General features: G+C 43.6%; 1 protein-coding gene across 8 annotated transcripts in view; it reads right to left on the bottom strand.

Annotated features, from left to right (window-relative positions):
• ADD1 (adducin 1) overlaps positions 1–18019 on the bottom strand; it is a 116768-nt gene that overhangs the window by 15170 nt on the left and 83579 nt on the right. For 4 of the 8 annotated variants that reach the window (XM_044295631.1, XM_044295600.1, XM_044295646.1 and 1 more), the window contains exons 7-14: positions 17228–17371; positions 17039–17137; positions 16413–16583; positions 14728–14979; positions 7871–7972; positions 6593–6682; positions 6496–6513; positions 4323–4415 (exon numbers count right to left, since the gene is read on the bottom strand). In XM_044295631.1, the coding sequence (XP_044151566.1) occupies positions 4323–4415; positions 6496–6513; positions 6593–6682; positions 7871–7972; positions 14728–14979; positions 16413–16583; positions 17039–17137; positions 17228–17371 (969 nt within the window). The remainder of the gene's footprint in view (positions 1–4322; positions 4416–6495; positions 6514–6592; positions 6683–7870; positions 7973–14727; positions 14980–16412; positions 16584–17038; positions 17138–17227; positions 17372–18019) is intronic. The other 4 variants (XM_044295656.1, XM_044295613.1, XM_044295638.1 and 1 more) reach the window with 2 other exon arrangements.

Below are 18019 nucleotides of genomic sequence, written 5' to 3'. Positions count from 1 at the left end.
CTGCACCCCCTCCACCGATCCAACCGTACCTGCACCCCCCCACCGATCCAACCGTACCTGACCCCCACCGCTCTAACTGTACTTGCCTCTCCTCACAGTGCCAACCGCACCCACCTCCCTCCACCGCTCCAACCATACCTGCCTCCCCCTAACTGCTCCAACCGCATCTGCCCCCTGCCACCACTCCAACCGCATCCGTCTCCCCCCACCGCTCTAACCATACCCTCATCCCCCCCACTGCTCCAACTGTTGACAGTGGACTATTATAAAAAAAAAAAAAAAAACAACAACAAAAAAGACTTGTAGTTTATTTATCATAATCAAGGTAAAATTTTCAATCAATCATGATTTTGATTTTCGTCATAAATCGCTCAGCCCTAGTGAGAACACTACAAAATGTTCTTGCATTTCCCATACAAAGAACTGAAGTATAAAAATTGTTGTTAACACTAAAATCGATAAACGGAAGGCTCCAACAAGTGCCATGCAAGAGCAGATCAGCAATATACTAGAACAGGGCATGTCTAGATGCATGCAACCATAAAGGAGGCAGCTAAACTTCCATGCGGGATGCTGCATTTCGGATGGCGCACACTGCCATCATGCTTACCAAAAGCAGAAATGACCGGTCGTGAATGTAAAGAGGATGATGTGACATCTGTGACATTGTCACTTACTTACAGCCTGACAAATGCTAAGGCCCCATTACCTTCCATATGTAACTATCACATCAACTCTGAACACGTGCTGTCGTGTAGTGGCAGCCCTTTTACCCAAAATTTGGGATAAATTTACATATGCTTTACGTGTTGGTTGAGCAAATTGCTGTCTGAACTAATTAGAACTCCAAGAGCTAATTCAATATGGAGGGTCGTCCGTCCTGCATCCACCTATTGCATGTTTGAATGATCCAATATTTAGTACTACTACAGAAAATCTGTTCGTACGGTTTCCGCAGACAGATGCAGACCCATTCAATTTGAATGGGTCTGTGATCCGTCCGCACCTAAAAATAAATAAATAGAATTTTTTATTTTTTTTGCAATGCGGAGGCACAGATAGAAACCCCACAGAAGAGCTCCGTAGTGCGCTGAGAGGGGGTGATTGGGCACGGTTCAGTGCCTCCACGGTACAAAAATGGCAGGTGCCGTATGTTGCGGACCGATATTTGCAGGGCCGTGTCTGAGCCTTTTGTCGGTGGTATACAGTACTTTGGAAGGCTCTGACATATGCCATTGTATTGGCACACGTTATCCATATGGTCCCATTTTATTTAAAAGGGCATCTGTGAGCAGCATCAACCCTATTAAACCATCCACAATGCCTGGTAGAGCTGACCCTGCTGATAAAAATATACCTTTCTTCCCCATCCAGTGCTGTGTCTAGGAGAAATAAGTATTTTTAAAAACATGTAAATTCTGGCATATAGGGGGGGTTGGCCACTTTCTGGCTACTGTTGACCGATGAGGTTGTAGGAGGATTATATTGCCCTTACTAATATAAACTTTGCTGACAAGCTGCACGATTTTCTACATTTCATAAGGTATGCTCCCTCGTTGGCCATGTCTTGAGCTGTCCTCACAGAGTTCTTGTCCATAAGATGGCTGCTGATAGAGGGTCATGTGACCGGACATCACTCAAATACATAGAATCTGCCCTTGTACTAGCTTCTCCTCTCTGCTTCCCTGGACACCTCACCCCCCAAACCACCTGGTCCTGTCAAATCAAGTGAAGGGGAGGAGCTGAAGTTCTCCAAGTGCCTAGGACCCACCTACAGTGCACTTGAGACCTAATTTGCATAACTTTTAAAAACACCTCTCTCCCCTAAACACAGAAATAGATTGGGGGAAGAAAGGTATGATCAACCCTACCTGGTATTATAGATGTTTTAAAAGGGTTAAAAAATAAATAAATACAGTGCAGAATTTTTTGTTCTTAGTCTCTCTGTACTTGCTGACACTGACATTTATGCAAGGAGCTTTTTCTGGCATATATGACAAATATAGGCCTGTGATGCAGCGTGCAGGAAGATTTCTAATGTGACCCCCGCCGATATTCCCTCTTGGTATAAAGTGGAATCGGTCACATAATTTTCGCCTATATAACAGCATTGCCCCACAGAAGATTGCAAACACACCCCAAACATACCGGTGTGCATTTTGTGCCTTTATTCCACGTCCAGGAAAAGCGCTTTTAGGGTCCATTCACAGTCACGTCCTGCAAAATGGGTCGGCATCTGTTCCGCAAAATTGATTCATTCATTTTCAATCAGGCCGCAAAAGATGCGGACACCGCACAGTGTGCTCTCTGCACTCCCGTTCCGCAGCCCAGCAAAAAAATAGAACGTGTCCTATTCTTGTCCTGCAGCAACGGACAAGAAAAGGCATTTCAATTATAGTGCCGGCCATGTGCAGTCTGGTGTCAGTGTTTTGCAGATCTGCAATTTTCGGACCGCAAAACAGTTGTGGACGTGTGAATGAACCCTTATTCTGCTGGAAAACAGCTCCTAAGTGCCCGGCTGGGGTTAGCTGTTCCCTGTGCCCACAGAAAACAAGACTTAAGAAGAGAGGAGGGCTGCTTTAGCTGCTCATATCTTGGGACTGGTAGCAGCTAGAGATGAGCATTTCAAGCTTTCAAACAATACCAGCATCACAACATTATATCCACTACATCGGAATATATAGTTGTTAGAAATCCGTATGGCAGAGAATGCAGTTGACAGGTTTTACTGATTTTATTCCTGACTCAATTTCTAACAGCTATATCTTCAGATGTAATAGTACCAGAATCACAGCATTATATCTGAAAACTTGAAATGCCAACTTTCAAACAAGACCACAACTTTAGCTGCCAGGATAGGAAGCAGCTATGAGAGCCCTCCTCTCTTTATAAGTCTGGTTTGCTGTGGGCACAGAGAACAGCTAACCCCACCCAGCTGGGCACTTGGGAGCCGTTTTCCAGCAGAATAAATGCACTTTTTCTGGACTTTGAATTAAGACACAGAGTGTGCAATCTTTTTTGGGGTAATGCTGCTAGCTATTGTTAAAGATGTGTGAATTTTATTCTATATTTTGTATATCTAGGATTGTAATGAGTTAACTTTTTCTACTTCTAAGTGCCCACCCACCCCCCTCTTTGTTTCAAGACTGGAGAGGAGAGGAGAGAGAGGGTAGGGGGGGGGGGGGCAAAGAGCTGTGCTGTGGGAAGTGTCCGATTTCTCATCTTTCTACAGGTGTCCCATAGAGTGTGGTGGAATGTGTAAGCCAATCATATGGCTTGATGATATGTATATATTACTCACTGCCTATAGAGAAGCACCTCTTTAAAGTGTCACATATGACGTAGGCAGTATTCTTGTTAGAATAAACTCCATTACAAAATGGCGATGGTAACCAGATGTTTACATTAGTTCACATTCCAAAGTAGGACCCAGTGCGCAGAAGCCAGGGTGCTATCTCCTCTCTCTTATCTCTTCTTCCTTTTTGACCAATGAAAATGTTTTAGCCTCAGTGAGGACTGCCCTCTCCTGAAAATGTATATACGCTTACCCCATGTAATTAAAGTTAGAGATTGCTTTGACCAACTTCTGTGTCAGTGTCTAGTCTCTCAGCCACGCATGGATATTAACCCCTGGGAGGGGTACATTGATTTGGACCACCAGAGTGTATGTTAAATGCCCTAATTTAGGGCGGTTTCATCACTATATAGGTGAAAATGACACGACAGATTCCCTTTTAGGGTAAAAAAAACAGCAACACAGACAGCAAAACTTAAAAAAAAAAAAAAAAAAAGCTACAAATAAAAAAGCTAAAGTTATATTACAACACCTTGTGGCAGAGGCTAATTGTTATGGATAATCCCAACAAATGTCCTGTAACATGAGAAGTCTACATACATGTAGCCTATAAAATATGAGGCAGTGCATCAGCTAAGGCTCACACGTGAAGTGACCTTATCCTGCCAGATGGCCACAATCTTATATACAACTCTACTGTCTAGGAGGAGAAGGATTCTGAAGTCCAGACTGTCATATGCAACCAGTTGGACTGAGATGCAATTTAACAGTTTAGTTTGGCTGGGGGGCAAAAAAAAACAAAAAAAAAACAAAAAAATAAAAACACACAGTATACCACAAGCTGCTATACCACAAGCCCCGTCTACCATGATGAAATGTGGTCACCCTTTAGGTATAGTAAACCATTACATTTTCTAACAGGCACAAAAAAAAAACTATTTACCCCAGCCATGTAAATATATACGATATAAATGGGTGTACAAGTCCGCTCCCCATATTCCCAAAATAAGAACAGGGCTGTATATACCTTTCTAACTGAGTAGATTTTAGCTGGACTAAAGGCCTGCTCTGACAGATCGAACCCGTCAATAGTTTCCGAACAGTCTGAAAGAGGCGCGTCCTGAAACAGTAAATGGAGTAAACACAGCAGACCAGACCTCATATACACCACATAACACTAAAGATGGGAGCCAACATGCAAGTGGACAGGGCAGCAATGAGGCCGGAGCATGCGCGCAGCAACAGAAACGTGACAATGACTGCAAAAGGCTCAGACTTGGTGAAGAAGAATTGGGTGATGGGAATGGAGTGCACCCATCGCTACAAGGAGACATGAGTCCTAGTTCTCTATGTGATCACACACAGAACTAGGCGACAAGCAGAATACATTTCTAGACAAGCCAACGCCGTCGTGACCGCGCTTTATTGCAGATATCTCAGGAGCTGCAATAAATGTCATCACTGCAATCATTACAGCTTATCTGGCTGCAGTCTGCACAAAATTAACTTTTTACATCACAGATAGTCAGGAGACAGAAGAGGAGGCGCTCACTAAAGATAAGAGACACAACAGAAGATTGTCCTTTGTGGTTACGCCTGGCCATATACATTACAGTAGTTAGGCATGCAAGGAGGTATCTCCCAGGAAAAGAGAACCAATGGGTCAAAGTCTGAAACGTGACAAGGGAAATAGTAGCTAGGTAGAAACATCTAATGGCCCATTTACACTGCCCAATTATCGCACACGTGCGCTCATACGAATGTTCGTTCCCGATAATCTGCCCAGAATAAGGCAAGGGCGAGACTGGTCACGCGGCACCTGTCATGGCCAGGATCACTGATGCATGGGATCGCTGCGGCAGTCACATGAAACCAACACGGCTGGCTTTCTTGCGACTGCCGCGGAGTTGCGATCCATTTCTATGGGATCACCGCTACTCAGCGATCCTGGCCGTGACAGGTGTCGCAGTGTAGCCCTTGCCTAAGGGTGCAGCAGATCACCAGATGAACAAGCAAAAGGCTCATTCAGTGGGTGAAATGATCTTTGGTGCAAACAGTCATCGTTTCTGGACATCAGATCGTGCGGTGTGAACAGGTATCTGCTGCCCAGAAACAATGACATAGTGAAGACGAGTCATAGCAGTAGCCATCTCTCAATCTCATACAGTGGAGGAGATCACTGCTTGTAAATACAGCTCTTCACCTCCACCGAACAAGAAACACTTCCTTCCCGATAATCGCGTGCTCGTCGACGCAGTGTAAATGCTCCTTCATGTGTATGGTGGCCTCCTGACTCTCGCCCAGCTGACGTCACCACATTGCATTCAAATGCCTGATCCCTCTCCTCATTCAATATACTGTATATGCATGCAGGTGTGTGGGAGGGCCGGAAGAGATCGCAGTCCGAGACAGCCCTCGTGTGTATGGCCGGCATTAGGCACAAGTTTGCAGGGATCTAACGCACTGCCTGGTCTACATATTATTGGCCAGTGCCGCCCATGTATTTACAGCAGAAGTGCCAACAGCAGATGTATATGCTGCAGATCTGCTATCTCAGGTGCAAACATGCACCATGTTCATTTACAAGCATGAAACCCACGGAAAAGAGAAAATATATAAAGAAAAATATCAATAAAGGGAAATCCACATCTTTTCAGATAGGAATTGTGGAATCCACAAGCGGACGCCATTTTGCAAAACTAACGCGCCCAAACCTCTTTGGAGGTAGTGATAGACATTCCTGGAAGTCTGACAAAGGGTCTAAACCAATGAAGCCTTGTTTGAAATGTTGTATCAGAAGGCCCATGTGCTTCTCAAGTCCAAGAACCCCCAGGTCATATCAGCACATGTGAATTAAATCACGCACAAGTCATTACCACAGATGTTCTCTATACGGGTTCTCCTCATATGGGGTCATCTTGGGCTATTTGAGGACTGGAGCTGTGAAGCACTTGGTTAGATTTCTCCTTTTTTCCCATTTTAAACCTTTCCTCCACTGGTTTAGTATCCTGAACATTAGGAGGAGAAGAGTGTCTGTCTTGGGGGGGTTATTAAGAAGCTCTATCATGCATGGCATTGAGCGATGGCGCCAGAAGCGTCTGTCACGGCCATGCTTGTACCCCACACACCAAAGCCACTTGTGTCTAATATTATACACTACGCAGGTTTGCAAAGTAAAGAAAGCGGCCTCGAGCACTTACCTTGTACACAGATAGTCTCTGTTAATTAAAGAATATGGTTAGAGTGATGGAAGAAAAGACTCGTTGCATCGGAAATACTGCAGGGACGGAAACTGACCTGTGCTACACTTCTGTCCATCATGCCGCCACAGAGGACCTGGGACTGAGGTCCGGCAGTTTTAATGTCTTGTAAATTCTGCTCTCTGATCTGAGACACAAAAGAAAAGGAGAGGAATAACCAATACATTGATTAGTACAATACAGGAAATGTGGCGCTTGTCGAAAGTCTTACAAGAAAGAGACTGACGCATAAAGGCCGCTTTTATCATCATTACCATTACACAGGGGAAGTCAATTTGCACGTTATCGTTGCTCACAATATAAATGTGGACATGCTTATCTAAGAATTCCGTTATGGATTCCGCTACCATGGACCGTAACTCATGATTCGTGGTAGCGGAATCCATAACAGAATTCTTAGATAACCCGAACTTTAAATCAGAAGTTCGCTCATCCCTACTTTCCAGTTTAAAAATCAAATACCGAAGTTATTCGAAGTCTCGAGAGACTTCGAGAATAACAGACTTCGCCTCGTCGGAGGCCGTACATTTTAAATGCTGTACGGAGACGGATCTCCGGATCTACAGCATCAAGGCGAAGTTTTGAGTGAAGCGACTTCGGCTCTAGGATCCGAAGCGAGCTTCGCTCATCCTTAGAAGCCATGTGTCTGTATAGTAAGGAAGATATTTTGGAACTGGTGTATCAAATGTGCCTAAGGGGAGTTCAGATGTGGTGCATTTGCTGCAAAACACAGCGCAACACATGTAGCAGGAAGAAAAAAAAAAAAGATTCTTATATCTGCTGAACAGACAACGGCTTCCCTGACCTGAAATGACTGTATCCTAGTTATGATATAATCAGTTTGTAATCTGATTGCAGGGCTATTGCAAGATGATGGGAGTACACAGATACAGCTCCATTATGAGTATCATAAATTACTATAAATCAGACAGTTTGTTTCAGGAGAGCTGTGGTTTCCTGGGCCGATAAAAGTCGTGTGCACGGGCCCTAAGTGAAAAAGCGCTCAAGTTGAGTTCAGCTTTCATATTCTAGATCAATGAGGGGAAAAAGAAAAGTGGATTCTGACTGAATATTATGCCGCTTTTTTTCTAAAAAAAAAACAAGTAGGTAAAAGGGTGTCTGAAAGGGTTTTTACTAAGATTACAGGGACCAAAGGCCGACTCAGTGACTAAGCTGAATGCCGTCTCAGGGTTTGACCCTTCCGTTTTCTATGACTGATTCCTGCAATGCTGGAAAATCTGTGTGTAATATGTTCAGGCTAAACCACAATGCAATAAAGCACAATATCATAGCCAAAATATAATGTGACCGTTACCTTGTTCCTCATTTCTTGCACTTCTTTGGGGTTTGTGTTCAGAGGGACAAACAGGTTAGGGACGGCAGAGGTGGCAGTTCTAAGCCCTTCCTCTTTAGTCCACTGCAAGATGAAGAACAGTTACATGGTCAGATGAAGCAGATCACATCCATACATGTACATAGTTTAGTCATGCATGTCACAAGTCAGGTAGGAAACTGAGCCAATGATTATGCTGCCACCACTGAAATCTAGCACGGCCAGAAAAAAAAACGGAGACGTGAGATTCACCCCGGGCAGCTCTGAGCGATGTGTGAGCGCTCACATTATGACCTCTGAGCACTGGGTGGGGACTTTAAAACCTCACTTTGGGACAGATATTTACATTTTACTATTAGGCAATCTGTACAGGTGAAGTGCCATAGTGAAATGCAAAACGGAGACTAGTAATGGATCTACTAGGATAATGTAACATATCTCCCCATCTGACCCTTCAGATGCAAGTTTCCAAGATGATCTCTAAATTAAAGGATTTTGAGAGGAAATGGCCTGCATGATACTGGAATGCACAGGTGACGGTGGTATGACATCACTTCCTGCTCTGCAGCGATTGGCTGAAGCTTCACCACACGGACTTCCTTCTCCGACGCCCCCTCCAGGCACAGTGTACATAAACACTGAAAGCTTTCTGCTTTCTGTCGATCTCCATACTGTACTGTTAAGACAACCCCTTTAAGCACTTTGGAAACTTGTAATTAAGGGACCAGAGTCTGCACTTCCGATATAGTGGGAAGTGCCAGCTCTTGCGGTTTGGTACCCTGACAATCTACATAACCTGGGCAGACTTTTGGCGTTGCAAAGTGCCTAATAAAGTCTATGGAGATCCACAGATATCCAACAGATGTCTGCAGTCCACGGCTACAGCCAGTAAGGAGGGTCTCTAAAGGGTTGCGTGAACTAAAAGGGTGGCTGACCTAGACAACTTCCTTTAACCGGTGCTGTTTGCTTACTTCCTGGAAAACTAATAGAAATAATTGCAAGAGAATTTCTTTTATTGCCAATTATAGAAGAGAAGAGACAATGAAACCTGATGTTTCCTGCCAAGGATTAGCAATATTGATTTTTCATGTTATCCCCATCACCGTGCATGTCAGGCGATTAAGGCCTGAACTGCTACCAATGGTGATTTGTAGAAGTAAAAGGCCAACATATCATTGACTCAGTTCCCTGACAAAAATATTAAAGCAATGTGGGAAGCAGAAAAGGGAAAAAAATAAAATAAAAAGAGACTGCGGAACACAATACAAGTCACTCACCGGATTCAATCCTTTTGCACAGACCGTCCTGAGAGATACCTGAACCCAGTGCATCTCATAGGACCCCTTAGTGCAAAACGGGAATATTCACTATGATTGTGTTTAGTGAGTGGGCATCACCAAAGTTTGCATAGAAAACAAAGATCAAAACCAAAGAAGCTACAAAACAGCAAGAGGGGGGGGGGGGGGGGGGACTTTTCATTTTCCACGGGAAAACAGCCAAATCAGAGCAACTAAAAAGCCATTTAAATAGTTGCTTAAGAATGAAATAAAGAGCGGATGGAAGGAATTAAGAATTTAGAAGGAAGAGTCCAAAATAAAAAGGCAGCCATGGAAGAAGGCACACTTGTAAAACCAGGCGCAGGCTGAGATAAGAGGGAAGTCTGTCCTCCCATACACCATGGTGGACACCGACACTTCTGTGCCAGTGGGATTACATGGCTCTGAGAAGTGTCATTCTGTTCATGGAGGACTAGATTTAGAGACTAGTGCACAAATAGTCTATTATATCTATCATTTTTGAATTCGTACAAGATGAGCAGCAGCCGGGCCTGGGAAAACACTGGCTTTGTATGGTTGTAGGTTTTAAGAGCCACTGTATTGCTTTTAAAGAGGGCCAGTATACTCTCCTGGCATGTACATCTGTGTATTCTCCACGAAATAGCGACACCCATTCTGGGGCTGTTCCTCTGTTATTCCTCCTATTCATAAATAAAGTGAAAGTACGGCGTCGCCATTTCCTTTGTCAAATGGGAGTGCCCATATACTTATACTGCCCAATCAGTGCCCACTCTGTTGGGACACACACCTTTAACAAGGAGAATTGCCAATTTATTCAGGAAGAACAACAGTGGAATGGCACAGTGAAGTGTTCTGAGATGAGAATTGTTATTTAAAGAGGTTTTCAAAAATTCAGATGACCTATCCCCTCAGTGGGGTCTGACACCTGTGACCTCCGCTGATCAGCTGTCTGAGAAGGTACTGGCGCTCCTGTATGCGCGCCGATGCCTTCTTGGGGTTCCTTTACACACTGTGGACCTTCTCTGTCAGCTGTATTGAGAGTACCAGCGCAATTGAACGGGTCATCACTGGCCTAGGGGAAGCGGAGAGCATTGGGGTCTTCTCAAACAGGCGATCGCGGGGGTCCCAGGTGTCAGACTCCCACCAATCAGATACTGGGGACCTAATCCAGAGGGTAGCACAAACAAAAAGTGGAAGAGCAGCACAACCGGACCTTTTAGACCAAAACCGGAATGCAACAGCCGCGATGGGACCGCAGATCCACAGCAGTCCAGGAACAGCAATGAAAGATGGTAGTCACAGCAGCATATCCAGTGCGTCATTAATTGGAAGCCTTGAGTGTGGACACAAACAAAGTACGACGTTTCGGCTACGCAAAGGCTACTGCGTAGCGGAAACGTCGTACTGTGTGTGTGCACTCAAGGCTTCCAATAAATGACGCACTGGATATGCTGCTGTGACTAGCATCTTCCATTGCTAATCCATAAGGGTAGGTCATCAGTATCAAGAGCTCAGAAAACCCTTTTAAATAGGAAATTCAATTATTTAATAAACCAGACTGGTCAGGAGAGACGACAGGTCCTCTTTGAAGGGTACCAGTTATATCTGGTAGAATAATTTTAGGCACATATATACAGTTAAAGGGATTGTCCAACAAAGAATAAGGTTTACATTTAAATCCAGCCATAATTAGGTTTATTTCCTAAAGAAAAAAAAGCGCTTCTATCCCTAGATATTCCAGGAGTGTTAGTACAGTGCCACCTGTTTCTACTGAACGGTCTTTCTGTGTCCACCTCACCACATGCTCCGTTCCTTCAGATATATGAAGGATCCCTAGTATGACCAGCTGCTTCTGAAGCTGCAGTCTTTTCTACTTCTCGGGGAGACGCCGAGTGATAAGACAGTGAGACATTAACACTGTCAGAAGCCACCAACTCACTGCACCAGGTATCCCGCCACACACCTGAAGGAGCACAGAGAAGTAGGACTGAGCATGTGCGTCCACCTCAGCACATTTACTAAGATGGACACAGAGTGTTGAATAGAAAAAGCAGGTGGCGCTATATTTCTGGAATATCTGGGGATATACCAGTAAACCTTGGGCTGGATTTAACTAAAATAATAGTATTTAAAGAGATAAATAATTAACTCTAGGAGGAAACATCTGCTTATACCAGTAGGCGGCACCCGATTTCCACCATAACCTGAAGACATACTTGTCTGCCTGCTCAGTCTATAGGTCCAGCTAGTCATACGGATGCATGCTGTACTAGTAATATTTTGGGAGGACTACATAAGGCTCAGGGCTCCTTGAAAAATACATTGGGGCCCTTTGACTTTAGTTACAAATCTGGTTGTAACCAGAACTATTCTGTGCATAAGGTACAATTCTATAACCATGTACTGAGCCAAAAAAATAAAATAATAAATGGAAAAAATGATACAGGGGAAGAAGGTGGGGAAAAAAATAAATAAACTGCAAAATTTCAGTAATAAAAATAAAGTTATGAATAATGGAGTCAGGTCATACTCACTTTCATATCTTCATAAACCATTACTGCGCCTTACTTAATTTTCTCATAAAATGGTAAACACATAAATGAGCCGATAAAGAAATGGCACAATCTGATCACTAGCTCCCGCTGAGCACGCCGCTCCGGACACGAATATGACAACTAGACCAGAAGATGTCCATTCAAGTTCCAATTTTTTATGGGTCTCGGTCAACCCCCTTTAAATAAACATTTTAAATTTTTGTTTCAAATTAAAAAATAAAGTAAATATCTGCACGGTTGCTACTACTCCAGGTTATGCATATTTTGAGGAGGACACCCCTAGGCATCCACTATTGTAGGCTGGACATTGAAGGTATCCTTGAATGGACATCCCCTTTCATTACAGTAGAGAAAAAGCGACTTTTGGACAAATTTTGACACTGGACGTATGACGGGACACAAGACAGAAGCTCAGTAAGACTGAAAACAGTCCCATGTGACAGACAGAAGAGTGATAGTCTCAGTTGTACAAAAAAAATCCGGCTGAAAAGAACATAAATAGCAGGGAAAGAGGAGCCATTACATGTACCACGTTATAGAGCGCCTAAACCGTGACAAATACCAGGTAGAGAATTCGTTTACATGCTTACGCTTAGATTTGAGCAATGTTTTTTTTTTTTAAACAAGGTTTTATACACTTTTCTACCATCTCAAAATCCTGAAAAAGTAAAAATTATAACAAAACTAAATGGCATCAGTCACCATTTTTTTCCCCCGCAGTACTATGATGCCACTGACTAAGGTAGTCATTGTCTTCCGTGTATTTTCCGCACCAGTATGTGCACTTCACAAAAACAGAACCTGTCCCATTCTTGCCCGCAAATGTGGTCCATGAACCCATTTAAGTCAATGTGAACACACACAAAAAAAATAAATAAATACCATCTGTAATTTGCAGACCGCAAAATACACATAGAATGTGAAAGGTGGTAAATACAATCGCCAGAAAGTGACATTTTACGTCCAAAACGAAGTAAAGATTGGCCTCATAGCCTAAAAATCATTAAGGCTCCATTCACACATCCGCAAGTGTTGTCCGCACCAGTTCTGCAATTCTGCGGAACGGGTGCGGACCCATTCATTCTCAATGGGGCAGGAATGGATGTGGAGAGCACACAGCGTTCTCTCTGCATCTGCATTTCCAGAGCGCGGCCCCGATCTTCCGGTCCGCAGCTCTGGAAAAAAAAATAGAACATGTCCTATTTTTGTCCGGAATTGGGGGTGCCAGCCGGGTGTATTCCAAAGAAATCCAGAATTAACTGAAAGCAAATGCACTAAAAAAATGGAATCTAGATCTCATCGGAAAAATTTACAAGTCTCTGAACAGACATATGCATGGAAGGCCACTTCTGAAACACACATTAAAATACACTAGCTCAAAAAACAAACAAAAAAAACCTAAAGTCTATGTACATAGCCAACTCAAAAGAACAGCAAGTGGCCAAGTACAGGGAATATTCTTAGGTTCTCACATAAATCTACTATACCCGTCACATACTGACTGGTGACCGACAAAGTCATAGCCGCCATATGCGTATTAGAAACTACAACTCTAAACCACGCTGCAGTGACGGCATTAAACCCGCCTGCTCTGTGAGAAACGCTTTTATGGGTGAGTTTCCGTTAAGGGAAACTGTACTGCAAAAGAAAATGATAAGAACCTCTTCACTGCCGAAATTTAACGGAAGTAAAAAGCGGATGATAACACTGATAACTATCACAAGTGGATTCCCCCTTCTCTGCCGTCAGACAGGCTAGCTGCTTGGTATACAATGGGGTCACTAAGCAATGTATTCCTAGCAACTAGTTAGTCTTTGATTAGTCAGGTCTTCAGGTGAAACTGGCACTAGCTTTCCGATATTAAAGGCGTTTCCAGAACTTGGGTCATAAATATCTGATCGTGGAGGTCCAACACATAGAACCCCCACTGGATCAGCTGTTACGGTACCTGTCAAAATTGGAAACTAGCCAATGGACAGAAAGCTCTGTTCCCAGCGCCAGCATACTACAGCTCGGCCCCCCATTAACTTGAGTGGGAGCTGAGCTGCAGTACCCCGTGGATGGAGCCTTCTGATTAGCTGGGTGCTGGACCGCCACTGATTATCAATCTACTATCTAAATTCCTATGTATGAATTTTCCGGCACCATCTATAAAGGGGTTGTCTAAGACTCAAAACGTATCGCACCTTTACCACAGTACCACCACATTTGTACAAGGTTTTTGCCTGGTACTGTAGCTTATTGCATTGAAATTATTGGGGCAGAACTGCAATACCGCACAAAACCTGTTGACAGTTGTGGTGCTCATTCCGGGAAATAATAAAATAAAGTGTTTTAAGTGTTGACTGAGGGCCGGAGCTGCACTTTAGTTATGCCGCACCCGACTTTTACTGTCAATCGTCATTTACAGCCATCTACCGACATGCAACGTTTCATGCACAAGGAGGCTGGCGTGAGGGACTTGAAAGCTTTGGGAAAATGCACACAGCAGAAAGGGAGAAGGGAAAGTGAGGAAGATATTAGGCGACCGGTACTGCAGGCTAGCAAGGTAAACTGCTTAAGAGATTAACCAAATATAAAAAGGCACAGGAAAGAGTTAATGCTGCTTTATATTAGCAGGATTTTATATTCCGTTAGTATCCGTTAATTATATTAAGATCAGGATAGAGAGGGGAGAGTAGATTGTGATCTACAGTCTTAAGCAGTTTCAAGCAGACTACAATATACATTTTAATACCAACTACTCCACTGCAGGAAAAAATGACAAGGTACTAAGAGGTTAAAGAAATGCCCGTGGTAAGGAGGAAACCCACTACTGCATTCCCAAAGCTTCCAAGTGCCAGTCACCTCGGGTTGCTCTATATCAACTATGAACAGTAAGGTAGGCACAGACCAAGCAGTTGGTTATACAGCTTGGCACGCAGACACCGGACGAGAGAGACTGCAGCAAGGGTTTCACGTGATCGTGTGTAATGTTCGTCCACACCTTAGTCTTCGACTTGGGGCTGCCTCCGTTCTGCCCTTCATCTGAGGCTTCATCTGCTCTACCAGAGTTCAGCCACTTTGTCTTCTCACGTTGCTGTTTCATAAAACTGTGTCTGAGAGGAGAACATGTGCCTGAGTCACCATCACTGGCAAAGGAATAGCCAGTTACGCTGGCAGGGATCTCAACGTCACTGTACTTCTTGGCCTTGTCTCGCAGGGCAGGACATCTATAGGGGTAGCCGGTTCTGTATCCCTATGGAAGAATCGAGACAGAATGAGGATGTAAAAAAATGAATGACATACGCATGGTAGAGAAACATGCTACCAGAATAACGGTAAGTAGGATGGAACGTTTTAATAACGTGTTGCCTTCCTTATTAAAGAGGACCCGTCCCTGCCCCCGACATGGCCGTTTTAATATCTCTTTAATAAGTCACTTCCCATGTGATACCAATTCTGGAGCATCTATTCTTATGGCTCTATGATGTGCCATTCCTTTATTATTCCTGCTAGAAGTTATGCATGAATTGCTAGCAGTCTGCAGTAAGGGTACCAGTTGGAGGTGTGTACCTGCACAGTCTGACAACGGCAGCACTGATTGGATAGAGTCAGTCTGTGCAGGAACAGCCCCCCGACTGGTTACTTCCCCTCTGTACCCTTACTGCAGACTGCTAGCAATTCATTCATAACTTCTAGGAGAAATAATAAAGGAACGGCAGAACATAGAGACTTAAGAATAGATGCTCCAGTATTGTTATTACATGGAGAGTGTGTGTAGCTATTAAAACAGGAATCTCAAAAGCGGCGACAGGTCCTCCAAGTCATTTGCCATTTATTCAGATTATAATAATCTTTATTTTAGTCATTCTCGCATGCAGATTTTACGACGACTATGGATTTCTGCAAAAAAGATAGAACATGTCCTATTCTTCTCCATTTTGCAGTCAAGAATAGGCACTGTTGCAACGGGTCACCAAAAACAACGGATGCAGCACGTACGACATCCATATTTTATTGTGGATCCGTCTTTTGTGGACCGCAAAATATGTACGGTCATGTCAATGCACCCTACCAATGTGGTCAGGCAGTCTGAGAGATGCATATACCATTGTTTGTTGTCTTAAGGTTTCTAAAAGATTCTGGACCCTGGTTAAGACCTTTACTCTAAATCTTCTTACTGCTTTTGAGACATTTAACCCTCCGTGGGGAATCTTTGGTTGGGTGGACCCATCAGAATATTGCTGTATCAGGGAGTGTAGAAAACTCTTAGAATAAGTAGCGGCAGCAGCATTAAAAGCCATTTTGCGGTTTTTGATACAGCCACAACCCCACCTCTCAAGAAGGAATGTTTCAAGCTTGTAAACCAGTTTTCTGGGGCAAGGGGCGTTTTGCAATAACACATCTGTGTGTGGAAAATGGGCATTCACTTCTATGGGATGGCTCCGACCTATTCCCTTGAACAGAAGGAGCCATCCCCTAGAAGTGACTGGGACGCCATAGTTGTATTTACACTGCTCGCTGCTGCAGTTGGGAAGGTGACCAGGTAAAGAGCGAGGGTGCTGGGAGTCGGCATCCCGCAGATTAGATATTGTTTTTTTTTTTTACATTTATACATTTTATAATGCCACAGAAAACCCTGCATGAGGAAGATCCTTAGTTACCTACCAGCAACAAGATGTTACTTACTAGGTTATCCAGCATTCGCATGAGGGCTTCAAATTCTTGCTCCCCAAGAAGCCACTTCGGATGTGCAACTGTGTCGCCAGATGGTGACTCGGGTAAACGAGACTTTTTGTATTTACCAGGATCTAATAGTACCAAGTTGTCTGGTCCCCCTGAACTTGCAAGGGTGCGTACCTAAAGCAAGACAACGATGTGTTAGGATGCAATAAAATATGTTCCCTATCTTACTTCACTATACACCTGGTATAGATAACTCTAGAACCTTTTACAGACCAAGGGACCAAACTGCAACCCAAAACCAACTTATTTATCTCAAAGGGCCCACAGGCAATTTAACCTGAATACCAGTATAGTATATCTTCCATGTACTTTATCATTTAGCTATAATAGCCTGTCTACATTCACTGCACTGCCTGTGCCGTTCATAGTGTGCCCTGCGCTGATGAATGGCAGGAAAAGTCTAAGGCATATTGGTACACCATAGACTATTTCCAGGGTGTGGGTGCCCACAGAGGGGGCTCCGAGTGCCGCCTCTGGCGCCCCTGCCATAGGTTCGCCACTGCTGCTCTAGACTTTTTCAAATGGACGGCAGTATATTTCATTATCTAGCCAATGTACTGGGCACTTACCTGAATCTCACAGGCAGACACAAGACTGTGAATGTAATAAAAAGCCTCTTCAACGGTTTCGCCCATAGTTACGAGCCCATGATTTCGGAGAATGAGCACCTTAGAAAAAAATATAATAATTGCAAGGGGTGAGAGCGATCTTATAGTACTGACTAGTGTGTTTACAAGGAGTATAAAACCAACACTCACTTTACTTCTTGGACCCAAGTTTTTCTGTATTAGTGTTTTCTCCTCTTCATCAACCAGTATGCCATGATAATCGTGATACGCCACCTCTCCTAGACACAGGGCTTCTGGCGAAAGTGGCAGTAAGCCACATTTCATGGCGGACACCTTGTAGAGAAAGTTAACTGCTTCAATATCTGGTCCAGAAGTAAAAAAAATTGCAGGCATTCACAATTTCATTGAGAGGTGTTAAGTGCGTGGAGCCTATACAGCAATATTAAGATATTCTCCCCAAATAGGAACCTGATGCAGCAGGCCATGGCTTCTTTTTGTCGGATTTGAACAGAATGAAATTGGAAGAAAATGGATGTACCGGAAGAGCCCACATAAGCAGCTGTATGACAAGATTTCATTGTTAAAAACTGTATTAAAAAAAAGAGTCATGTTTCCGGAGGACTACAATATTGAAGACTCAATAGTGATGGCTCTAAATTAGTACAAGAGCCGACTTAAAGGGGTTGTCTTGCTTCAGCAAATAACATTTATCAAAGTAGAAGTTGATACAAGGCACTTACTAATGTATTACGATTGTCCATATTGCTTTGTTTGATGGCTGGATTCATTTCTCTATCACATTATACACTGCTTGTTTCCATGGTTATGACCACCCTGCAATCCAGGAGTGGTCATGCTTGCACACTATAGGGGGATTTGCAGGGTGGTCATAACCGTGGAAACGAGCAGTAGATAAATGTGACAGAAAAATGAATCCAGCCAGCAAAGGAGGCAACATGGAGAATCAAAGTACATTAGTAA

This window comes from Bufo gargarizans, chromosome 1 (genome assembly GCF_014858855.1).
Source record: "Bufo gargarizans isolate SCDJY-AF-19 chromosome 1, ASM1485885v1, whole genome shotgun sequence".
Taxonomy (NCBI): domain Eukaryota; kingdom Metazoa; phylum Chordata; class Amphibia; order Anura; family Bufonidae; genus Bufo; species Bufo gargarizans.
This window is presented reverse-complemented; position numbering and strand designations above follow the sequence as displayed.